We start from the raw sequence: 25,541 nt of genomic DNA on the forward strand, positions 1-25,541 counted from the left end.
GGTCATGGGTTGGACTGGATGATCTCAGAGGTCTTTTCCAACCTTTTCCAACCAACTGATCCTGTGATTCTGGCTCTACAGTACCTGTAATGAACTCCGTGCAGAGTCCAGGGACCCAAACCCAGCCCTGGAGGTGCCGGGGGCCGGTTTGTGCCTGCGAGACCGCGGGGCAGCCACACACCGGCTCCGCCCGGCCGCGTCCTCCCGCTGCCTCGCTCACCCCTCCGCATCGCGGAGGACACGGCGGGGCTTTCCCTGCAGCCCTGCGCCTTGGCTCTGCCTTCCCGGGGGAAACCGCTGGACTAGGAAAAGGCGCTCCATCCTTGCCCGGCCGGGCGCGGGGATCGCGGCTCCGTGCCCGGGCGGAGCGTGCGGCGGGCGGACCGGCCCGGCCGCCTCCTTCCGGTGCCGCGGCCCCCATGGACGCCAACCTGCGGCTGTGGAGGGCGGAGGGACAGGTCGGCAACGGGGGCGCGGGTGAGGGATGGGGGGGATGGAGGGGATGGAGGGACCGGGCTGTCTCTAAACAACGCCTTGTCTTTCCCGACCGCGTCTCCCTCAGTCTTTCTTCCAGAGGTTTCTCCTCTGGACGGATGTCTTGGATCCCCTGCTGCTCCTGAAGTCCTCGGTGAGTACCGGGGGGGCCACGGAACGTGCTGGGCATGAGGGACCGACCCGGCGGACCGCGCTGTGCTGGGCCGTCCAACCCCGTCACTGCGGAGGGTGCTGAGGGCAAATAAAGTAACGAGAAATGTGCCCGGGAATGGGATGTTCCGGTGCCTGGAGGGGCTGCGGGGCGGCTGGAGGGGGACTTTACAAGGGCACGGAGAGATTGGACAAGGGGGAGCGGCTTCAGACTGCCAGAGGGCAGGGTTAGGGGGGATATTGGGAAAGAATTCCTCCCGGCGAGGGTGGGGAGGCCCTGGCACAGGTTGCCCAGAGAAGCTGTGGCTGCCCCTGGATCCCTGGAAGTGTCCAAGGCCAGGTTGGATGGGGCTTGGAGCGACCTGGGCTAGTGGAAGGTGTCCCTGCCCATGGCAGGGGGTGGGACCGGGCAGGCTTTAAGGTCCCTCCCAAACCCTTGAGGGTTTTTGATCCTCCTCCATGTGTCAGTTCTGAAATGAATCCTTTCTGTACCAGAGATTCATTATTGTAATTTTAGCATTAATTATTGAAAGTTTGGCACTAAACATGTTGTCGGCCATAAAGTGTAGCTTCTAAATTTCACAAACTATCGTGACAAAATTCTGGGAAAGGTGTATTTTCCTGTCAGTCCCTATCAGTGTAGTTTTGTCAGAAAACACAGAAAACACAGGTAACAGAAAAAACACAGAACACTGAGGGTATTCAGACTGGTCAGTCTGAATGTTAAAGAGATTTGTGTTAATTAATTTTTTTTATTTCCAAGGGAAATCTCCATTAAAGCAAAAAAGAGCTGTCAAAATGTGTGTACATGAGGTATTCCCTTGTCACTTGGAGAGCTGGTGTGTTGTGTCCATCCATCTATCCCTATATATGTATTTATTATATGAATACATATCTCTATACATTCACGTGTACAAATAATATAATTTAGTAAATGTACAATTTATATCTGTAAATACCAACAGGAAAATGTTACATTACATTCTGGAATTTGGAGATCTGGGGTTAGTTCACGTCTCCTTGAATTAAAATACACTTGTCGCAAATAGAGGGGTTCCCGTTGAAGAAAAGTCAAATGATCTCATAAATTCTCCTGAAAGGGGCAGATTTTTATGTAGGCTATGGATAACTACAGGGAGTTACAGTTTTATTCTCTTTGTTTAAGTCTACCTATTTACCACAATCAAAATCTTAAGCCAAGTTTAAAAGAAGAGTGTGTACAATTCAGATCTCGATCACACACTTGTGAACATGCAGGAACATCTAGTGATGCTGTGACTCATCTCTGGTAATTTTGAAAGTCTGGTTTGGAATTTAATTTTCAAATAGTCATCTAGGTGCCTGTGGGGGTATCAGGTGCTTTGGCAGCGAATCTTTGAGTTTGTCAGCACTCCTGGATAATTTTAAGTGCAAGTTTAACACTCTTGATTTCTGTGAGGTTTTTCATATGCTTAAAGTTCCAGTGCATTTGTGTGATGGGTTGAGGGGTTGATACTTAAAGGGACCACAGAAGTCTGAATAATCTAGAAGTTTCTATGATTGTGAATTGGTTGTGTGTCTAGGTGTGTTCTTGCTTTCACTGCTCAGGTGAGGAACAGGTGCATTATTAGCTGCTAGGTTTGTATTTAGAGTGTTTTATAACTGATATATTGCACTTCAGAATACTGAAATCTGAGTTATTTTTTGTTTGTTCTGATTTTTCTCTCAAATGCAGGATGAAATAAAAAGAGCCAGGTTATTAATACAGATGAAGGAGAACACCCAAAGTGAGCCCATATACAATAATCAGGTATTTTGGAGTGCAGTTAAAGTCTTAACATAAATGCTTACGTTTTTAGCCATATTTAAATTGGTTTTTGTTTTAAAATACCTACTAGTTAAAGTTTTTAAAATTAACCTTCTGTTCTACCATAGTGTGTGCTTTGGTACTGTCACCCAGCACATGGGGTGTATCTTATATTCAACAAGGAGTATATGGAGAGAAATTTTAGTTAAAAAATAATTAAATGTACCAATGTACAGCACTTCATATAAAAGCAAGTTATTAGAAAAAGAGATATAATAAATATAGAAAGGAGTTTTTATGCAGTCTCTTCTAAAATTTGATTACTAACTGAATTTTCGAATTGTTTAGACAAGACAAGCCTTCTTGCTAAGCCTGGTAAGTTTACAAAATATTTAGAAATTTTTTTTTTCCTTATTCAAGTATGGCAAAGGTGTTCTAATTTGCCTTTTTTTTTTTTAAGTCCAGTGTACATCCTGATACAAACGACATAATTCCTGTTTTATTTAGACCTCCAGGTAAATTCCCTTAAATGAAGTTTTGTTTATGTGACTGAAGCATCAAGGGGGAATAGCTTGTGGTAAATAGCTGCTGTGATACTACAGAGATACTCTTCTCCATATAGAAAAGCAAGTAGACTTTTACTTGTAGACTTTTGGCATATCTGTGGAAGATTTATTTATTCCTGTGTTCCTCTTGAGGAATTTTTCTCGTGGTTCATCTGCTCATCTAGATGGAAATGGTCTGACCAGTCTCTGTTTCTTGTCAGGAATGAGTTCCCAAACCCCTCCACATATAACAGTGTAAAGTAGGTTTTCCCTTGATGGATGTGGCTGCTTGATGACTTTACTTGCAGTGGGGGCAGATAAAATGTGCTTGGGGTGTTGTTTAGGGAGCCAAGGCAGCACAGGTTGTTAATCAGATACAACCATACTGAGGCTATTGACTCATTATCTCCTGTAACCACTCACAGCTGGGGCAGCCTTTGTGGCCACTTCTCTCTCTCTGAGCAGAAAGTTGAACTTGTATTCAGTTCTTTAGTTTCCAAGTAGCCATGGAAGTGGAGTTCCTGGGGGCTCCTTTTGGCTGTGAGCTGTGAGCAGGTGTTGGGGCTTCTTGAATGAGAGACAAAGGTTAGGATTGAATTTCATGGTGATGCTTGGGTTTGTGGGCAGGGTTTTACTTAGAGCTGAAACTAGAGAGGGAAGTAAGGGGAATTTTCTGCTCAAGACCATCCATCTAGACTCACAGCAGTTATTTTTACTGAAATAAAAGTTTTCTTTGCGTTTTTTTTTTAATTTTCAGCTTTCACACCCCTAACTCTTCCATGGGTGAGTAACCATGACAGATGCCAGTGTGCATCTGGCTAGGCTTATATTTTTCCAAAGCCAGGGGTTGGAGGGAGGGAGTGGAAGGTTTTGGGCTGCTTCACTGTACTTTCAGCACAAGCTGTTTAAAAGACATCTGTTTTTTGGGAAGTGCTGAGTAACCTGGAAATTGAGCCCTTAAAGAATCCTCCTTGTCCAAACCTGTGAGCTGCCTTCCTTCAGCAGTATTCCAAGAGATTGTTCACCTGATGCAAGGTGAAACCATTGAGCATCGAGAGAAAGGCCTAGTTTTGGTCTGTTTAAACTCAAAAATCTGGAACAGCAGTAGGAAGGACTTGGTGCCTCGTGTTTCTGTGTTTCAGGCCCAGAATACAAGTTTTTCCTTATGCAGATCGTGCATTTGCAAGTAGGAAATGGTGTTGTCAATAAATTACCAAAGATATAAAAATAAACTCCTGTTGCTGTGCTCAAAAATTGCACCATTTTGTTTCATAAAACTTGTAGCTGGAATGATATGCATGTTTATTCACTTAGATGTCTTTGGGTTTGGACTGTGATATACATGCTGAGATACATCAGTCCATGTAGAGATTACAGCATGAATTTACATGCTGCTACTAGGAAGTATAATGAAAGTCTTGGTGCCTGTTAAATTCACTAAGAGCAGTAATAAAATTAACAGAAATACTTCTTTATGATGTTTACAGCTTAATGCTCCTTCATAGATGTGGTTGGATTCAGTGGTGGTACTAATAATGAAGACAGTTGATCCACTAATATTAAATGAATTACTGATGCTCCTCTGAGGCTTTGGAGATTCTCTGCTTTCCTCTTATTCAATATTTGCTTTATCTTGATTGACTCTGTTCTTTGTGAGTGCTCCACACCTTGAGCTTGGTAGGTCAGAAATCAAGAAAGGCTGTAGTTTATTAAAACTGAATTCTTATTCATTATCTGAATTTGAGAAGGAGTTGGCAAGTAACTGCTAAAATCTTTGCTCTTAGAGCAGTTAGGTCTAGTATTTATAGTCCCACCAAAACCAAGCTGACCCTTTCTCATTCCGTTTTTTAACTACACTTTTATTACCTGAGTTATTTTATTTGCATCTATTTAAGCTTCACAGGTACAAATGCATTTTTTATTTTGGGTAAGAAGGCATCTTGCTCAAATATTCTTACACATAGTGTTTTAACAACCGTCTCTCTGTGTTTTATATAGGTTTCTGTGTTTTATATTAGGTAGAAAAAGTGAGCATGTCACCTTTGTAACAAGAAAACATAGCCTAGAATCAAAGCAAATGACTTTGGGCACTGATTGAAGCCTTTGACACTGCTGCCAATAGTACCACAGCAGTTCCCTTGGTGCTTCTGCACCAAAAACTTCTACATTCATCAAATCTAATTTTCTTGTGGGGTTTCCCTCTTAGGTGATTTTTTCATCTCTTCAGCACAGCGCAAAGTCAACTTTCTTTTTCCAGGTAATTGCCTCTTTCTTTTTACTTTTATGAGTCTTCTGCTCTCAGTGCTGAATTCATTTTTCTTTATAATCTCTTGTTTCTGCAGTTCGTGTTTCACACATATACCACATCATTCACCCTGTTGAATGGAAATGGAACCCCAAAGGCTGAAGTATGTGTCAATTTTTGGTTTTGAACTCGATTTACAAGTGTTTTGCAGATGTACTTATGCAGTGTGTTTTTTCTGCCCTCCTTAGGAGTACTCACTTCAGCAAAAGCAGCTGCTCTTTGGCTTGGGAGCCATCTCCTATGCAGCCTGTGTTGGTGTATGTATTTGCTCAATGATTGCTTTCCTAATAAGCTCTCCTGAGAAGGAGTAGGCACTGGGGTAATCACACTGCCAGATGCCCTTCAGGATCATGCTCTGATGCTCTGTTCTGATGTCCTGCCATAGAACTGTTCCAAATAAGAATTTTTTCTGATCATCTGCCAGCCAAGATCTTGATTGGCTTCTTCTGCTGCTTCCTCTTATGTCATTTTCTTTATTACTCGGCAAGCTTAGCAAACAGGTGGTGAGAAGAACTGGCCAGGCTTGACAAACACAGAGTAAGCCACTGGGTTGCTGTAGTTGATTTTTGACGTGGTGGAAGAGATCTGTCTTGCACTAAATGTGCTGAAATCTCTATATTGGATAGAGTTTGCTATATTGGATAGAGAGCAGTATGTGACACAAGGCACTTGGACAAATGTCCAAGGAATATTAGTCAGAGGTAACTGTTTTCTTTTTTCTGTCTTTGTATTCCCACTGCTGCTGTCCTCTACATAATAATGTTTAATGCTGTTTTTATTATAATATGTTGTATTCTTATCTAAAGAGTGATTACAAGCACCTTCAGTAACTAGAGAACACGTGTGTATTTTGTCAGAATGTTCAACCAGGGCATTTGTTTATTTTCGTAGATGGTAACTATGTACTAAGTCACAGATTTATTTTCCTGACCTGTTGCACATACTGAAATGTTGCACATTTTTAATAAAGGTCCTGTTTCCTCCCTATGCCTTAGGCTGTCCCTCTTGTTTTCATGGATCGTTACACGTTGAAGAGTCCATTGACAGAACTAATCGTCAGAAAACTTCTACCTGCTCCTCTGCTTGGTGAGTAGAAAGAAACTGTGCATTGTGCAGCTGGTCTGAGGGCCATTTGCCCACCTGACTGTAGAGTTTTCTTGCCCTGGAACAGGGGTGGTCTTGCTGTTTCTTCTCTGGCTGCCTTTGCTGGGCCCCCTCCTTTCTGTGCAGGTTGATGCTCACTGAACACTGTTGCTGACCTGTGCAGGTTGATGCTCACTGAACAGTGTTGCTGACCTCGTTTGAGGCTTGCTGGTTCCAGTTTCAGAGCTGCAGAGCCCCCTCGTGACCTTTGTACACATGACATGCCACTGTTTCTCCACAGATCCCCAGGAATGCACTTGGAATGTTTCTTTGGCTCGCACATACCCCTGAAACCATCAGGACTGCCAGGAGGGCAGCAGCACTGGCACTGCCATGACCTGGTGTGGTGACACCGAGTGTGACACAGCCCTGGGTGTGCACAGGCAGGGTTCCTGACTCAGGCTGGGGCTGCAAAACTGCTGGGAGTGCAGAAAGGGAGGGTTGTTACACCAGAATATCATTAACCTTGCAAAGAAGTGGGACTCGGTTCATTACTGGGACAGCTCAACTGCCACGGTGAAGCTGCACCAGGACAAGTTTAACTGTTTGATGTCATTGATTATGTTTCTGTTGACATTAAAAAAATTTTTGGCCTTTCATAGGGGGAAATTGGGAAAAATTGAAACGCGTCATCTCCTCTGTTCTGACTTATATGAGATGTCCACCCAGAGTTTTCCAAAGCACCTTTTAGGTTTGGGGCCTTACAATCTTGCCCAAGCTTCTGAAACAAAGATTAAGATCCCAAGTAGATTTTTATTGGGCAGTCTCTTAAGCTACCAGGGTATTCAGTTGTGAACAGTTGAACTGGAAATGTAAAATGCACTTAATTATGAATGTTACTATCAAGAAAGTCCTTTTGGATCTTTTAAAGCAAAGTCCTCTTTAACCCTGCAGGTCTGACGAGTGCATTTACTGCAGCAATGGTGAGAAGCCCAGAGTTTGAGAATGGAATAGAAGTGATGGACAGGAATGGCAAGGTTGTAGGGGTGTCACGGAATGCTGGTGAGAAGGTAAGGGGGTGGAGGGCTCCCTGGGCTTGCTTCCATTCCCTGCTGAGAATGGAATGTGATGCTGAGAGTAGATGGAGTTGGATATATTGAAATGAGGAATCCCAGATCAGGTGCTGAATCTTTGGGCAGGCATGGACCAGGTCTCTGGAACCAGGTTCCACAGCCTTTTTGTCTTCAAGGGTTGGCAGCCTCCCCAGACCAATGTACTGAGTGCCAGAGTTGAGCCACAGTCATGCTGGCACAGGCACTTTTGCTTTCCCTGGTCACCTCAGAAGAAGACAAGACTCTTGGACCTTCTTCTGATGGGACACCTCAGAGAAAAGCCCTGTCCTGTGCACATCATGTGCACCTTCTACAGTGGGAATAAAAGCTGTGCCTCCCTAAGGGTAATGCTCTGATCTACAGTGTGATACTGCATTTTATCCTTGGGCTGCAGTTGCTCACTCTGTATTTGCTCCTTGCTTTGCTGATCAACATCCACTACAGTCTGGCACAGGAATTAGAGCAAAGAGACATGTTTTAGATGCTATCAGTGACCCTCCTTTTCTATGCTGCTTTCCAGAGGGGAGGAAACAACTGCATGACCATAAAGATTTGTGGACAGCTGGAGAGAGAACTTCAGATTTGACACAGGCTAGTTAGGATGCCCAGAATGTATAACCAAAAAAAACTTAAAACAGCATAACTTAAAAAAAGCAAGTCTCAGCAAAATTATTATCATGGCAAGAAAACTCATTATGGCACCAATAGTTTTACCTGCCTTTTAAGGTATTTCTTAGTCATAAGTGGAGTATTTGCCACTTAGTTTCCATTTAAGGAAGAATTCCTGTAATAAATGTTTTTATCCCCTGTTCTGCTGTTGCTTGGAACTCCAAGGTATTAGATAAAAAAGTGCTCCCAGAAGCAGGCAGTGTTTGAAGCTGCAGAGAGCTTTAACAGTATTTGTTTTTCTCTCTCCCTGAAGGCTGTTAGGGAAACAGCCCTGTCCAGAGCAGTCTTGTTTGGGACAACATTCTTCCTGCCAGAAGTGCTTGTGCACTTTGTGCAAAGGTAAGAGGCACTGCAGAGGGGCTGGGGGTGCCTGCTCAGTTTTTTCCTTGTGTTTGCAGTATTCCTGTGTGCCCTGGTAGAAGGGATTGCCTGGGAAGTTCTGCTCAGCTGCTGTGATTCTTTTAGATCAGCAAGTGAATCTGGTTATGTTTGCATCCGTGCTTTGAGGGTTTGCAGGAGGTTGTGCCAGACTGGGAGGTTTTCCTCTCTGTTCCCATGCAGGGAACATGTTTGTGCTCTCCAGACAGGCTGTTTCCCAGCACCTACATTCCCTAACTTGATCTGAGTCCCAGGGTCTGTGTCAAGGTTGTTCCCAGCACGTAGCTCAGATTTGTATTTTTGAAGAGGTAATGTGGCACTTGATCCAGCTAAAGCTGGATCCCAGCTTCCAAATTGTTTTCCACACCTTGTAGAAAATGTTCTTGCTTTTGCAACATTTTAAACCCCTGTATTCTAAGAAGAATACATTGTATGCTTTCTGAGAAAATTCCTAGCCTGCCATGAGCTTTTGGTAGGGATAATCTCTGTGGTGTAAATAGTACAGGTAGGGATCACCTATGTCATATAATTTGGTATTGCCTGAATTGATCCCTATCCCCTTTTTTACCTTAGGGGACTCCTGTTAGCAAAAGACATAAATAGAGATGTAAGATAAAATTATAAATATATGTCAAGTAATAAATTTTTGCACAAAGCAAAGTAGGATTGCCCACAGGAGCTAAATGTGACAGGAAAGAGGGTAATGCAAGAAAATTCTTAACCAAAGGACCGAGACACTTTAAAGCACTAATGCACCTTCTCTCCTTTTCTTCACTTTGTCTTGCTTATTTCTTAATTTTGACAACCTGGGCTTGGAAAATGCTGCAGCCAAATAGAAAACAAGGGGAAAGCACAGGAAGTTAGGAATAAGAACATAGAAAATGAAGTTAGGAAACATCTTTAGGATCTGTAAGCATAGGTTATTACTACTTTCAGTGCAATTTCAACCAGTAAAATCGTGGCTAATGCTCTTTGTGTCACTGTCAGATTATTTTTCAAGCCTAAACTGACATACCTTTTCAATGTCTTGGACAGGGCAAAACTGGTGAAAAATCCTCGTGCTTTGGCTGCAGTGAAAATGGTTCTGATCACATCAGTCCTAGCAGGGATGGTGCCAGTCTCACTTAGTATGTTCCCACAGTGTGGGGAGGTAAGTCCTTTCATAGGAATTGATTTAGGGTTATTGTGGTATTAAATAGTCCCTCCAGAGCTATGGCCAGCAGCCTGAGGGCCACATATGAAAAAATCCACAGGATTAATGTGGTACATCTAAAATGGGCAGTGGAAAGGCTGCTTGAGAAGGCCCATGTACTAGGCAGAGGCTCACAGGATCTTCTAGCTCTGAGTTGCATTGTGTGTTATTTATATTTACACTTTTCAATGTAGATTTAACAGACTTTCACAACAGTCTGAAGCAAGCAAGGTCAGGAGGACTGTCTTGAAGATTTAAGCCAAGGCTCTTCCAGCACTGTGTTCAGTCCTGCAGGAGAAAGGAAGGATGTAGATGAGAATTTTTTCTTTCATGCAGAGTCAGTGTGAACTCAGTGGAGAGGTAAATTAACTCACCTGTGACATCTGTTCACTCTGCCTTGCTCCAATGGGAAGTGTAATCTGTTCCCTGGGAAAGAGGAGCCTGGGGTTCCTTAAGCATTTATTTCCTCCCTCTTATCAGCACTGTGTGAACATTCTCAGAAAATCACAGACTGGGCCCTTGCAATTTTCACAGGTTTCTTTTATTTGCCTAAAGTTTCTGGCATTTAAATTTCTTTTTTTAAGATTTCTTAATTTCTCATGACAGTAAGGGTAAACAGAACATAAGTGAGAGGACTTGTGAGAAATGATAGTATTGGTTGGTTGGTTCCCTTTGGGCTTCCCAATTACTCAGCCCACAGCAGAAGTTCTTCTGGCTGTCACACAAATATATTTATGGTTGGACTTGGGTGATCTTAAAGGTCTTTTCCAACATTAAATGATTCCATGATTCTGTAGTAAGTGGAGATAATGTCACTATTCATAAATAAAAGGTATTTTTCCCTTATGCATGCACATGTAGAAAATGTTGGAGAAGCAAAACAAAAAAGTCCCAAAACAACACCACAACAACAAAATCCCTCAAATAAACAAAGAGCCCCAAATCCCAGATACTGAATTTGTGCAAGGTGCAATGCAGTTACAAGGGCTTAACATATACTTCACACGTGTTTGCCAGGCTGTGGTGGTGTTGATTCCCTTTTCCTGTCCATTGCAGATAAAGAGAGCAGACCTTGAGCCAGAGATTCTGTCATCTACAGAGGAAACAGAGCTGTTCTACAACAGGGGGATTTAGAGAGTGGCTTTCCTTTCTGAACATGTGCTCTAATTGATGCACCAACAAACCCCACTGGCATTTGGGACTGAGTGGTGGATCTGTGGTGCCTGTGTACCAGATGTGGTGTATGATGGGGTGGCCTGTAAAGAGGCAGAACTTGGCACCAGGGCTTTGCAAAGCCCCATCCTGGGGGCAGAAACACACACATCACTTGATGCTGGAAGCCGCATTTGTAGCAGAAAGCACCATAACACAGTGTTTGTCACAGCCTGTGTTCTGTGCTCCCTCAGGTGATTGATTCCTGAATTAAAAGACTGTTGAGTACACAAGTTTGTCCTGTCTCTGCTGCAGGTTTTGGCACATTGCTTTCCAGGAACACAGCTGGGGAAGGCTTTAACAACACTCCTTTGGGTAAAGCCAAGCTGGTTCTTCTCAGAACACTTTGTGTGTTTCAGTGTATTTAACAACACCTGTTTTGAGGATGAGACATGAGTGAGGCAGCCCTTAAAGTGATACTAAGGCAAAGCAACCCTGATGGCAATGGAATATTGGCTAAATTTAGTTGTTTAAGAAGTGTTCAGGAAATGGGTGTCAAACTTGACTACCAATTAATTCCTGGCTTTTTCAAGGAATTCCTGGAAGGAGCTGTGAGGCCTGATGCCCCTTGAGCTTTACAACTTGTTTTTTCACACTGAAGCTGTTGGGAAATCCCATGTCTTTCTGACCTTGTGGACAATGAGGAATTCCCACTTCTGCAGGTTGACAGTGTTCATCCAAACAAAAGAAAGCTCTTTTGATATGTGGCATAAGGGTTACCCTGTTGGTCATTGCAGTGACACGTTTTGCTGATCCTACAAAATTGTTCAGGGGCCTACAGCTGTCTGGGAAGAGCTGCAGAAAGAGCTTCAGATATAAACCCAGGGTAAATACCACATGGGTGAGTGAAAAGTAATTAATGTGAGCTGGTTGTTAACACCAGGAGTGGAATTAGGGTGGTGGCAAACAGCTCAACACACAGTTGAACTTCGAAGGACATTTGGATACTAAAAGCCAACATGAGTTTAAGAGGAAACTGGACATTTCCATCAGAGGAATCCATTGAAGGATACTAAGTTCATGGAAGCCCAGCAGCAGAAGTTCATAAGCTCCATACTACAGGTGAGTAGAAGGAATAAAGAGCTTATTTACCTGCTTGTGCCTGCCTTTGGTGGCCACTGGGATATGACATCTGGCTGAACAGATCTTTGATCTGGCCCAGTACAGCTGCTTTCCTCTGGTTTGCTGACCTGCCCCAAAATCCAGGTCACACCTTCTCCTGGCGGAACAAGGTGGGAAGAAGCTCCATAAATGTGGCAGAAGACTCTGTGACATCTTCAGTGATCTTTGAGCTGTCTCTTCTCTGACCCCTGCCTACACTTACGTGAGGTGCTGCTAAAGCTGTGTGTGACAAGGATGGAAAAATGCACTAAATAATGTCAGATTATTTCTGTGACAGTGATTATCACAAGTGCAGCCTCCAAACCCTGCCATACTGTAACTTCCTTAGAGTGCAATGCACAGGTCACTGCTCTCCTATTGCTGGGGGATTACAGTTCTTTTCACAGTGTGAGGGAACCAATGGTTTCCCAATGCAATCTATCCTACAGGAAGGCAGCAGCACAGAACAAAGTAAGGAAAAATAGCAGACCTGGTCTCTTGCAGGAAAAGGATTCCTGCTGTGCTTTTGGCTCTGAACAAAAGCAGGAAGTTGGGGGTTGAGTTTCGTTTCTTGGTTGAGTTCTGCCTTTTTTTGAGCCTTCCTCTAACAACTTACTGCAGGGAAAGGTCAGGCAAGGGAAGAGAACAGGGACAGCACATCCTAAGGACCTGGAACTTGAGGGGAGCATGCTGTAAGGCTGTTCCAGGAAGACCATATGGATGCTGTCTGCAGGTTGCCAACCCTCAGTGTCAAAGAGTTTGCATTACTGCACTGGAGTGATTTTTTTAAAGGTAAAGGATCATTCCCACCTGCTGAACTCCACAGGGCTCACTTAGCCCTGCCTCTGGGAGTCATGTTCTTCAGTAAAATCCCATCAAAGTCAACAACAGAAGGTACTGTGTCAGAACAGAGGGTCTGCTGAGCCCAATGTCATCTGCCTGTGGCACTGCCTGGGAACTAGATGATCTTTAAGGTCCCTTCCAAACCATTCCATGACTCTGTTCTATGTTTCTATCTCTGACAGCAGCCAACAGGAGACACAAGATGGCCAGATCACATCACCCTCAGCTCTCCTGAGCTGGGAGGATGCTGGGGAGGAGGCTGACCCTGCTCTTTAGGTACCACAGGGTCAGGTGGAACAGGCTTAAGCCTCAGCCTGCCTCTCCCAGTGAAGGTTTTTATCTCCTTCCAAACTTTTAATAGTGGAGGCACAGCCAAAATCCTACAGTTAAATTCTCTAAACCCCTGTTTCTCTGTTAATCCTATTTCAGTGACATACCAAAGGTAAGTGCAGATGGGGTCTAATTCCACTCTCAGTAAACATTAATTAGCACTACAATGAAGACCTGCACCTCTCCCCACATTTTTTTTAAACTTAATTTAAGAATGGCTAAAGTAAATGCTAGTTACATGAACCTCAGTGGGAACAAGGAAAAAAAGCCCAAAACCTAACAGTAGAGCAAAGCCAACAAATAGAAGATAATATATTGGTGAACTTTGAGTCGCCATGGTAACTAGACAAGCTATAAATTCACTGGCACCACACTTGGATGTTTTAAGCAAATTGATGTCATTACAGCTCCGTGAGTAAGGCTTCTGGAATAGGTCTGGTAACAGTGTCTGTTATTACAGCTGCCCATTCTCAGACCCTACCAGCTTCTTACTGAAAACTTGAGTTGAAATTTGCCATATTAAACACAGCTCCCTCAGGATTATTAAATACCTCTTTCCCCCCTTCCCATAAATGTTTCTGTTGCCCTAACCAGAATTTTCCAGAAGAGAAGGGCAGGGCCTGCCATTTAAATTGTCAGCCTGGGTGATTCAGCTGCTTCCCAAGTCAGGGCAGGGAAAATACCCTAAAAAGGCCCCAGCATCCTCAGTCTTGAACTGAAGTCACTGAGACTGGAACTGCCAGGACCAGACTCCTGGTCCAGAGGTACAAGTGAGGGGAACAAGACTGGGACAAGCAGCAAAGCATCATGTTTGAGGGACCTGGGAGGAGAGTCAGCAACTGCAGGAAACCTTCCCCTTCGTAACCTGGAATAGATTAACAACATACCAGCCCAAGGCAGGCGTGTCTCCTGCCTTAGTGCTGACCCCTGTGTGAAGTGACAGTGCATTAGTGGTGGAACCAGTTTAAGGTGTGGTGAATCACAACAGATGGAAGCTTCCTGCTTCAAGGAAAACTAAGTGTCAGTACAGCACAATATGCTATCTGTGCCCCACCTACTCAGCCTGCCTTCTTGAAATTTAGGAATATACAATGAGACTTCCAGGTCCCTTTAATGTAGCTTAAAAAAACCCAAAACAAAACACCTCAGCCACTCCCATATTAGGAAATACTGAGATCAAAGTTTTTCCCAGCCGGAGCTGTGCCCCTGCTTTACCCCCAGGTCTGTAACATGGCCATGCTGCTTTTCCATGCAGGCCTTGGGATGGAGGAAGGAAGGATGCAGGCAGGGAGAGAGTCCTGCCCTGCAGCTCTTCCCCCTCAGACAGCAAACCCCTGCCACATGCTGCAGTGTCACTGGGGAAGGGGCTGCTGCCAGTCTTGGGAGTCTCCTCCCCAGTGAGTCTCAAACTCGGCAGCTACAAAGAATGACCTCACCTGGCCAAAGATGCCTCCAACTCAGATCCAGCCAGACAGCTGCCCAGGGAAGGGTGTACAGCTTCCTTACACCCGAGGGAAGGGTGTGCAGCAGCATGAGGCACCTGTGACCTTCCTACCCTGAGCTTTACGGCTTGTTTTTTGTCTAGAAATGTAGCTGCTTCCACTGACATCTCACAACACACCATTAACAACAAACCCTCAGTAGCCATTGCAGTGGCAGTCAGAGGTTAAAAGCAGAAGCAGGCAGAAGTTTGAAGATGGATGCTGCCAGATGTCCTGTTTTTCCAGGTTACAAAGCACTCAATCAGAACATTCTCCCCCACACTTGCCTGCAGGGGAAACAGGGCAGGGCAGGGACTAAAACCTAGGGCTGAAAGCATTAAAGCAAGTAACCCAATTTACTCAGCAAAATCTCAACTGAAGGCACTGAGTGCTGATTCTGCTCCTCTTTGCAAGCCTCTGCTCTGCTCACTATCTCTGTTCCAATCTCTGCAGATGTGGTGGAGATGTTGTGCCACAGGAACCATTCACCATTTTATGTTTAACCGAGAACAGGAAGGCAGGAAGATGAGAAGATATGAACACAAATTTCATTTTACATGGTCTCTGCTTCTAGGAGGAAGAAAGGATGTCATCCGACTGCAAAACCAGCAACTGCACACCCAGCCTGGGGAAGGGGAAGTGAGAAATCAGCCAAAGTCTTTCCCTGTCCTGACCTTGCAGATTTTTCTATTTTATTTTAAACCATTTTGAGAAGAAACAGTGCCAAAAGTCATTAAGAAAATGCAAGGACATTAGGACAATCCTTTGAAAGCACTGAAGCTGAGAGAGGGAAATACATCCTGTGCAGTGCTGACAATAAAAATCAGCAGATGATAAAAGTGTTTGAACATGTAGCAGTACATTTCCAACATCAACACCAAGCTATAGCTCAATCCCAGTTGTGACTCCATGGTCACAACAAGTCAAGAAAAAAATTTACATAAATTAAAGGGTAGACTGTTCAGAAGATTTTTAATAGGCATAAGCATGCTGTGAGTCCACTTCCTTAAGTGCAAAACTGTATTTCACCTGCACTGCAGAAACATCAGAAGATCGGATACAACACTGAGATTTCCAACTTCAATGTTTCCAGGACAGAAAGCAAAACAGGCATTCAATGTTTAGTTTGCAACTGAGCTCCTCTGCTTTTTGTGGTTCTCTCTGGATATGCCTTAAGGCTTTTTGTTAATAAGAAATGATGCAAATTTCTTCTCAGTTACACTGTGGTGTTAAGACAGGTGGCTGAAGCAGATCCAGGTTTTTCTTGGTGAAAGACTTCAGTCTCAGGGGACTTAAAAGTAAGTCCTGAATGGAATTTTCAGCACAGTTTTGCAGTTCTGCTATTCCAACTGTTTTAAAGGTCTCAAAACAGAAGCAGCAATATTAACAAACCATTAAGAAAAAACATTAATGGGTAAACGGGGAAAAAAAGCTGTAGAGCACTTACAGGTAAACAAAGGCAGTTGCAATATTTTTCTCAGAAGTTAAAAAAACCACCAAAGTACAGGCTACTGTGTTCAGAAGTTAAACTTCAGATTAAGTGTTTAAAGTAGAATTTTAACACCCCTGAAAATAGGGGGTTGTTCTGAAGCACTTTCATTTCCTGACTGTAATAACTATCCATTTTATACATAGATGCCACATTCCTTAATCACACTCTAAAATAGATTTCCTTAATGTATGATACATAGCAAAAAGACAACCCTTTTTCCAACCAATATTGCTTGTAAATACTTATTGATGAACTCTACCAGTTTCAGAATAGCAAACATCCAATTATTTAACAATATAAATATTGGTTACTAAAGTTTTATTCATAAGTATAAAATCTCTATGTAAAACCACATGCTACAGCCTATCTGTACAAAGGCCAGGAAAAAGGTTATTTTTTTTTCATATAACAAAGTGCTACTGCAGAACTGACTGATTTGTTGTGGACATTTCTGAACAAATACAGATTGTTTGGCTCAGAGCATCTCCCTACAAAGACTCTAAATTCTTCTCAGAAGATTACAAAGCAGTTGGTTTCAGGCTGCTCAGTGAAACAAAAAGAAATCTCTTGAGTTATGGCTGTGCAACCAAACAAGTAGGCAAATTTTAAATTTTCTCTCAACTCTTTCCCAGTTTTCACTGTTACTTCCAAAGTTTCCACCTCGATCTCGTTTACACAGAGCACCATCAGACAGTGCCCGTGTTACAGCTCCAGCAGTTTAAGAAGCTGATGCTCTCCCTGTGGTACCTTCCCATTGGGACATTCCTGGTCCATGAGGTTTTAACTCACCTGACTTTTTCATGTGGATCAGAAATGAATGGCAAGGTCTCTTCTCAGCTGAGAACCCCAACAGCTTCTTAAATGACTGCAGCTGTAAAGCAGCACCTGTCTGTGAGCCCCCTGGGAAGCCCCATTTTAAACACAGTAATCCTGGACTCTTATCCCTCCATCAGAGGCATGGGATGGAGTGAAAGGGGGGAAAACCTCTAAGGCAAGAGTCCAAAAGAGGTGCTCAACTCACACCTGAGCTTCAAAATACCCCTTTCTCTATGTGCTAAGGCTACCACATCAGATTTTCCCAGACATCCTTTTTTTCCACACCTAGACACTTTCAAGTAGAAAGAAGAGAACTTGTCCATTTAGTTGGGATTTCCAGGAACCAGGCAGCCCAGAGCAAGAGCAGCATCCCACAGGCTGACACACCTGGAAGGCCAGAAGGAGCACTCAGCCCACTGCACGTTCAGTGTGTCCCTGTGCAGAGATGAACACATCCAAACTGTGCTGGTTGTACAGCAGCTGTGCTGTGTTCCAGAGCCCAGGAAGACAAGTCAGAGCTGTGCAGCCTCTGGAATGTGCAGGACAAACAGCCACTGCCACCATGTCTGGCACAGCCTGGACACACAGGCCTGTGCTGTTGTATGTACACTCATGTCATGGCATGGAACACGGGAGCCATGTGTACACAGTTAGAATTGGGGAAGGACAATGACACCAGGAATGTTCCCAAAAATGTCTCCATGTTCCCGGTCAAGCTCCAATATTCTGCACTGTATCGTGGTAACTATGACATCCACTCCTATACCTTGAATTTTTCCATATAAAATACCAGGTGTACCTCTCTGTATGGCAGAGACAGCCTTTCTGAATTGGTCCATCACACTCCAGTGCCTCAGGATCAGATTCTGAGCAGTTGCTCAGCAGCTGCTAAATGAAAAAGGAAGTTTTCTGTAGCTGGTGGAAACCGCTTTTGTTTCAGGGCCTCAGAGTTAAGGGTTGGTTTTTCATTGCCATCAGAAGCTTCAGTAAGTGAGGCTAAAATAGCCAGGATTTCTTTTGTCTTCAGAGAAATGTCCTTGAGGAACAGAGAAACAAGCAACTGTGAACATAGTATTAGGTATGATAATGTTTTCACATATGCTTATTAAAAAAAGAATCAATAAAGGGAAAAAAAGGAAATAATGATAAATAAGTAGCTCATTTAAAATAAAGCTCCCATTTATTCTCAGGCAAACGTGCACCAGTTTTTCAGCCTGCTCTTGTGCAATGCTGGATAAAGGGAGCACAGCCACTCCACAGGCTCCTCTTCTGGCCTTCCTGAGCTCTGTGACTAAGTCACTCAGTTGTGAAATGTCTAATAATGTATTAAGATAAGGGAAGAAGTGAAAAAAGCCATCAGGATGAAAATCAGGCTTTATGGCTGAGAAGCCTTATCTCAGCAGGACTTTTTCAAGGTATTGACAATCCTATTGACAAAGCACTGAGCAAAATCCATGCCTTGTGGAATGAAACTGGGAAACCACTCTAAAAATCAATAGACTTTTTGAAGTTTCTTCAGCAATGTAGTTACCCAACAGATAATACAAACCAAGTAAGTTATCCTTTAAAAATCTGTATGATGAATAAAAACACTCATTTGTAAAAAGGCAGAGGGTAAAAGAGACTGACTGATTCTCAGGGACAATCTTCCTCCTACGCCCTCTTTCTGCCCAGATTTAGCAATAGAAATAAGTTAACTAGATTTAAAAATAAAATATTAACCTTAATGACTTGGCTGTCTGATTTATCTGGATCTTCTGCAGATTGAACAATTAGCTGTCCAATTTCTTTGTGAAGTTTTCCCATTGTCATTGCCTCTGTGTAAGAAAGGAAACAACACCACACATTCACATAAAATCACCTTTTCCAGGATATCTAGAAAAGCATGTGAATAATAAGCTGAATTGAGGAGTCTTTTCATGACTACTATTTAAAATCTACTGGTAAAGGCAGTAACCTGGCACATCAACAGCTTTGCCAACACCCCTGAAGTGGCCCTAAGGAGCAGTGAGATGACCAGAAGCTTTTCTTTCAAATAGTCCCCAATCTCCAAGTATTTAGTGCAGTGTTTTTCTAAAAACTCAAGTGACATAACTGCACCCAGCTGGAAGTCTCTTCCATGTAACTGTGTAACGTGGATGTTATGAAATCTCAACTGTGCATTTGCTGGAAGCAAAGTATGTCTTTTCGACTTCCAGCTTTCACCAGTGTTGCAATAAGACTAAAAGACAGAAGGTTACACATTGAACTTTTCAGAACCTGGAAGGAAGAAGGATCAAGATGGCTTGATCTACAGCCAGGTTCAGCAATTACTATAAACTTGGGGATAAATGGCCTCTAAATCCCAAATACAAACAGCAACCAACCTTTTACTACAGGGGAAACAGTAATCTCACTGTCTGCCAAATTCACATACACATCATACAGGTCTGGTCTGCTGTTCACTTCAGAATCTGTAAATCCAGCAATGTAACCTAGAGAGCAGAATTTAGCAAGATTAGGATCTTCATAAACAAAACCACGCCAAAACCAAGATAAAATCACAGTCCTACAGTCTGTTCTAGGAGTTTTTGACACAATAATCATTGGACCCAGGAGGTTGTGCTGTTGACAGTATCAGTCATTCAACAAGTGTGTTCAGCAGATGCTTCATTTCCAAGGAGCTTCAAAATCAGCTTCTGAAATTGCCTTGAACATGAATGAACCACTCACACTACAAGCAATATCATAAGGTTATCAATGTGGAATTTTAAACGCTCTTCCTACCTTGCTACTAAAACTACTGTTTTGCAAATGAAAAGGCCACTGAACTTTCTCATTTTAAAAAAATCACCACTCTGGAGCCCTTTTTCACGAAGTCAGGATTAGACTGGAACAGAGGAATAAACCCAGCAGATTTTCTTATTTATAGCAAACCAGGTGAGAAAACTAAGGGAACTTTTTCCTTTGTGTTCAGGTGGAAATGCTGAAGATGAGTAGTCTTCTTGCTCATTATTCCTGCACAGAGAAGCCTCTTAATGGCCACATAATGTGTCATGTTAAACTTTGCATAAGCCAAGGGCCTGTCCCTGGGTTATGCACCAAGCCCTGCACACACACAGACCAAACTCCTATGTAGCCACTAAAGTCCACCTGTGCTTAGGAGCCAGAGACCTCACTGGCATTAACATAAAAATCTGGGACTTCAGAGTTAGGAACTCACAAAAAAAAAAAGAAAAAAGAAAGGTTCAGCCACAAGTGATGTGTAGAAGCTGGGAAAAAAATGCAGTTTATCTAAAGTGAGCTGCTTTTGTACAACAGGAGGACTTTCAATCCCTCAGATCACAACATCAAAAAAGTCTCAAGGCTGCTTTGCATCTGTGATTGGGGATAGACTGATGTGGATCCACCCAAATCCACCAGATTAACCAGTTATCTTCCCACACACTTGTTTAGTTGTTTTGCCTTTTCTAAAGCAAATTATGCTGTTTAACTTTGAACAATAGCATTAACAGCAAAATAACCTTTTTTCCTCCGAAGTGCACTGGTGCAAGACCTTGCAGCAAAAGAAAGTAGAATTAAATTTTCTTTATATTTTTGATTAATAAACTATCACTACCTGTGCAGGCTTTCAAGGCTTCCACTTCCTCCTCGTTTAGATGCACGTATGAATGAAGAATTGACCAGTCTTGTCGATGCCACACTAAAGCAGGCAGGGTCCTGGGGAAAAATTTGGCACATAGTATATTTTTATTTATGCTAACTAAAGTTTCACGGGATGAAATGCATGCCATGAGAATAAACAATTCTGACTAGGTCTCATTTGGGGTGGATATACAGGAACTATAGAGATTTCTGCCCTCAGTGCAAGCAGAGTTTATTGCTCATTCCACCGTTACATTTCTCTGAGCCGAGGAACATACAGCTAAAGCCTTAAGAGGGATTTAACAGAATTTCAATAAACAGGTTTAAGAAAGGTTTTCTTCCTTAAAATATGGGTTTTTCTCTCGATGAAGGTTCAAAATTTGTTGGATTCTGGGGAGGGGTGTGAAGGAAGGAACGGACAAAGTACCTGGTAAACTCCTGGATAGCTTCTATTCTAGGATGGTACACCACAATTCTCTTCTTTAACATCAGTGCTGTATATAGGATAACTGTTTCCATTCCAAACTGAGACACTATATCTAGAAAAGAGGGGAAAATCATTGTACAGAAGATATGCATGCTGATACTAAACTGTTTTTTGAGGAAGCTAAATAATAACAGCACAGGTTAGCATTGTTACTTGAAGCACACAGGAAAACTAGATGGCATTTTATATTGTAGGAAAAAAATCAGCATAGAGGCTCCTGGCAGTGAATAACCTTTGATGGAACCAGCAAGGTAAGCCTTCCGAGCATCAAAATCCTTGCTGAGGAAAGATCCATTTTCTTCACTTTGGCAGATCCCTTTTGTGAGCACTGCAATGTAACTCTCCATCATTTTAACTGGGCTTCCATGCTTCAAGTAGATCCTGTGTGAGAAGAAGAGAGTCTGGGATTTAAACTGCAAACACATGAATACATATATACATATGAAAAATAAAAAATTAAAATTAGTATCACAAGCAGCAATATTATTGGCAAGAATTCCTAATTTTGGACACCTGGTTGAGGTTTTAAATACTAAACTAGAAGCCTTCCAACATGCACACAAATACATGTCTGTCTTTCAGGACATAAAGCTACCTTGTATTCTTATTTCAGTTTCCTATTTTATGAAAGAACCAACATTGACTAAGATAGAAACACACCCCAAAGGTGTAGGCGTGTTCCAGACTAAGGATTCTTTGCAGACTTGAAAGGTGCCTGCCTAATGAAAAAGCAACTACCATGGTAACTTCTGTTGTTACATGTAGACCATTTAACTAGTTATTCATTTTTTCTCCCAGTATCATTTGACATTCTTCTGTACTCTTTGTTAAATGATGAAAGAAAAATATAAATATGTCCTTGATGCTCATTAAAAACCCCAAACAACACAAAAGAATCACACCCCAACAGAGCCCATCCAATTTTAGCTGTCTTCCACTGTAACCTATTTTACAGGTTAAGGTTCTTCAGGAGCAGCACTGAAGCTGCCAGCTACCCATTTTCCATGTTACCCATAGCACAAAGCTACATCACACTTGAAACTCAATTATTAGCATGTTTAGAAGAATCCATTTTGGATTTGAAAGGAAGTGTTAGCTGATAAATCTGCATTAAAGCAATCTGCAGCGAATCTAAATATTTCATGTATCACCAAAAAAGAACAACCTCAGTTTTTCAGTACCCTGCAGAACTGGTAAAGCCTGGAGGCATTCCCAAGTCTACACTATATATAGTAGGTGCCAAGTATACAATAACCTCACAATTGCATCCAATTAGCTGCAAAATCTCAGGGAATACTCTTGGTATCAAGAAGTGGGACCGGACCAATATGGAAACTCAAGGAAAAGCAAAGAAAGAAGCAGAGAGAGATCATGAGAATGTGGACGTGGAGGAAAGCAAGTAAACAGAACGAGGAAGGAGAAGGTGGCAGACTGGTTGGAAGAGGGGCAAGGCAAAGGGCTCTCATTTCCCTGGAGGGAAAGCAAAACCATCCCCAGGGGCTGTGCTTAGCTCAGAGGAGCTGCAAGAAGCATCTACAGCAGACATGTTGTGGAGGGATGCAAGTTGTTCACCACACACACGGTGACCTTTGAGTCCAGCACTGACCTCTTCCCAAACATTTACACTTTTAAAAAGTAAGTTCTCAGAGAAAATGAGTGTGTGGGTGGTGGTGTCTGGAGAAGACACACATTAAAACCTAATGGACATCTGACACTCACCCAACACTTACTGCACGAACTCAAGATAAACTTAAATCAAGGATTTATTTAATCTGATTCTGTTTGCAGGACTGAGTTTCTGGCAGGTTGTTAGAACAAAGGCAACACAACGAAATTTAACCTCTTGCTTTGGCAAGCTCTAAGCCTGCCCACAGCACCACCTCAAAGCAGCTGTACAGACCTGCAGAGTATCCTCGTGAAGGCGGCGTATTTCTCTGGGTTGAAGTCTTTGGCCGTCAGGACAATGGAAAAGTGGGTCACCTGTGCATGACAGGAACACACAGAGCTTAGTTCATGACCCACCACGAGCAGCCTTTGTCACATTACTGAACTTCCTGCAGTACTGACAAGGCATTTCAGTTAAAAAAAGCATAAAAAAGTGAGCAGCAGCAGCAGCTCTAAGTTCCCAAGTGCAGGGATGGCTGGGGAACGGGTTTCTGATGTGCCTCAGCTCTAGTACAGACTGTCTTTTGCTTAACCTACACCACGAGAGTTGTTTTCCTATAGGATTATTAAAAAAACAGAAAGGCATTATTTTTCCCCCACAGCAGGTAGGGAAATTCCATAATTTGTTGCTATGGAGGCAGACAGCATCAACATATTTAGAAAGAGACTGGAAAAAAACACACAGATAGCAGGGCCAAAATTAGAACTACTCTTTAAACTTCCTTAATCCAGTGACTGTGGGCTGGGACAGTATGAGACTGAAAGCCTGCAGATAATGGCCAGGCTCACATGTCCTCCTCAAACAGCATCTCCCACTGCTGCTGCTGGAGACAGTGCTGGGACACTTTATTTTATTTTATATATTTTACACCTTTAAGGTTCATAGGAGATGTAAGCTTGGAGTGAGGAAAGGCGGGAAATATTCTGTTGTGGGCATGTAAAATTGCCCCATTATCTTTCTGCTTAACAATATAGCATGAAATATGAAAACTGAATAACTGAATAAACTTAACAGTTTAATGATTTTCATAACAGGGACAAGATAGAAGATACAAGCATATTTACTGTCTTCCAATTATGAATGCAATGAAAAATAAAGTACCTATGTAACTTGACCCTTCGGAAAAAAAAGCACCAAGTTCCATACTAACAAGATTTTGAACACAATGAAACAAACTTTGTAGAGAGAAACAAATTGCTGATAATGAAATACAAATTAACTAGAAATAATGACATGAGATAGCATTACCACGTTAACACAAGGAATCTAAATTGGGCAATGAGTGTCTCAGTCATGCTGCAATTCCATCCAACACGTGTCTTGGTAAAAAATGAAACATGGACTAGTTGGACTCCTGGGTAAAAGCTGCATCTGTGAGCACACAACAGCTTGAACCCCTTCTCTTCCCCACGGTTCCCTCAATAGGAAAACACTGCTTAACCTGCAGAGGAACCTCTGCATTTATCTTCCCCACATTCTACTGAAAAGCCCCGCCAAGTCCTACCTTTTTCAAAGCTGGAGAATCCTGAACTTCCACAGTTGTGATGTAGAACCAAGACCTTTTGTACTGGCCAAATACAAACGTATGGAGCAACTTGTTTTCATCCGTGAGGCAGCACTTTCGCAGCAACAGAGTCCTCAGCTCAGCTGTTACGGACGGATAACACCAAACCCACAAAGCATCTCCGTTGGTGTCTTTTTCTATGGTGGAAAGATGTTCACTGTGAGAATGCCAAACAGCAGCAAGGGAGTAAATCGATGAGTTAATCAGGTTTGTTTCCTAGAACCAGATTAAAATTCCACCTTACCCTGACCCTAGACATCCAGTTCTGCCTCTGCGGTTTCAGCCCCAGGGCAGCACTTCTGCTGCGGGCTTTATTATTGAAACGCTAACAAATATCCGCTCTTACGAGGTCAGGGAAGCACCGGGAGTTTGAATACACACCCAGTGCGAGCGAGGTGCGGAGGAACAAGCTTATTTATGGTTTTTCCCCGTTTCTGATGTCGCAACACAGAGATGGGAAGCCGCGAATTTCAGGCACCCCCGGCCGAGCCCAGCGCGGCAACAGGCGGGGCCGCCACCGCCCGCCCGGGCCGGGCCCGCAGCTCGGCGGGCCCCGATACCGCCCCGGGCCCCACACGGGTCTCACACGGGTCCCCCCCGGCCCGCGGGCCCTCACCGATGAGCCCCACGGCCCGCAGCAGCTGCGCCTCCGGCTCTGCCATCTTCGCACCGCCGCCTTCCGCCCGCCCGGCCCGGCCCGCTCCGCCCCGGCCCGCTCCGCCCTCGGCCCGCTCCGCCCCAGGGCCCGCCCAGCCGCTCCCCAGGGCCCGGCCCGCCCGGCTCCCCGGGCCGGGATTGGGAACACACGGGCTGCGTCCTCGCCCGCCCCGCCCCGCCCCGGCATGGCTCGGGCTGCAAGGGAGCGCTGCAGCTCCCCCGGGCCGACCTCCCTGCTCAGGCAGGGTCCCCTCCTGTCGCTCAGGGGTGTGTCCAGGTGGATGCGGGGTGTCTCCAGTGAGGGAGACTCCACACCTGCTCTGGGCAGTCTGTGCCAGTGCTCGGTAACCTGCACAGTAAAGAAGTTCTTCCTTATAGTCCTGTGTTCCAGTCTGGGCCCGTTGCTTCTTGTGCCATTGCTGGGCACCACCGAGCACAGCCTGGCTCCATCCTCTGCCCCCTCCCTTCAGACATGGACAGACACTGATGAGATCCCCACTCTCCAGGAAAGGCCCAGCTCCCACGGCCTTTCCCCAGAAGTGAGGTGCTCCAG

At 43.7% G+C, this 25,541-nt stretch overlaps 2 protein-coding genes across 3 annotated transcripts; one reads left to right on the plus strand and one right to left on the minus strand.

The window, feature by feature from the left end:
* Positions 1-366: 366 nt before the first annotated feature.
* Positions 367-11,157, plus strand: SFXN4 (sideroflexin 4). Its single transcript, XM_027705667.1, has 14 exons — positions 367-458; positions 563-628; positions 2,360-2,434; positions 2,780-2,806; positions 2,892-2,946; positions 3,734-3,759; positions 5,183-5,233; positions 5,319-5,384; positions 5,470-5,538; positions 6,277-6,367; positions 7,319-7,434; positions 8,399-8,484; positions 9,559-9,673; positions 10,772-11,157. Exons 1-14 carry the CDS (start codon positions 420-422, stop codon positions 10,847-10,849), a joined length of 960 nt encoding a protein of 319 aa, XP_027561468.1. The 5' UTR covers positions 367-419; the 3' UTR covers positions 10,850-11,157.
* A 4,470-nt stretch (positions 11,158-15,627) lies between these two features.
* FAM45A (family with sequence similarity 45 member A) lies at positions 15,628-25,022 on the minus strand. Of its 2 annotated transcripts, none has more exons than XM_027705661.1 (9): positions 24,948-25,022; positions 24,272-24,468; positions 23,002-23,081; positions 21,334-21,482; positions 21,042-21,153; positions 20,589-20,689; positions 19,357-19,464; positions 18,713-18,807; positions 15,628-18,026 (listed from the first exon to the last, which is right to left on the minus strand). In XM_027705661.1, the coding sequence occupies exons 1-9, from the start codon at positions 24,991-24,993 to the stop codon at positions 17,850-17,852; spliced, it is 1,065 nt and encodes a 354-aa protein (XP_027561462.1). In that variant the 5' UTR covers positions 24,994-25,022; the 3' UTR covers positions 15,628-17,849. The 2 variants fall into 2 exon arrangements, with proteins under 2 accessions (XP_027561462.1, XP_027561463.1); XM_027705662.1 differs by lacking the exon at positions 24,948-25,022 and adding an exon at positions 24,576-24,826.
* Between the last annotated feature and the right edge of the window lie 519 nt (positions 25,023-25,541).

Source organism: Neopelma chrysocephalum, unplaced genomic scaffold (genome assembly GCF_003984885.1).
Source record: "Neopelma chrysocephalum unplaced genomic scaffold, ASM398488v2 Primary Assembly neopelma1_347, whole genome shotgun sequence".
Classification (NCBI taxonomy): Eukaryota; Metazoa; Chordata; class Aves; order Passeriformes; family Pipridae; genus Neopelma; species Neopelma chrysocephalum.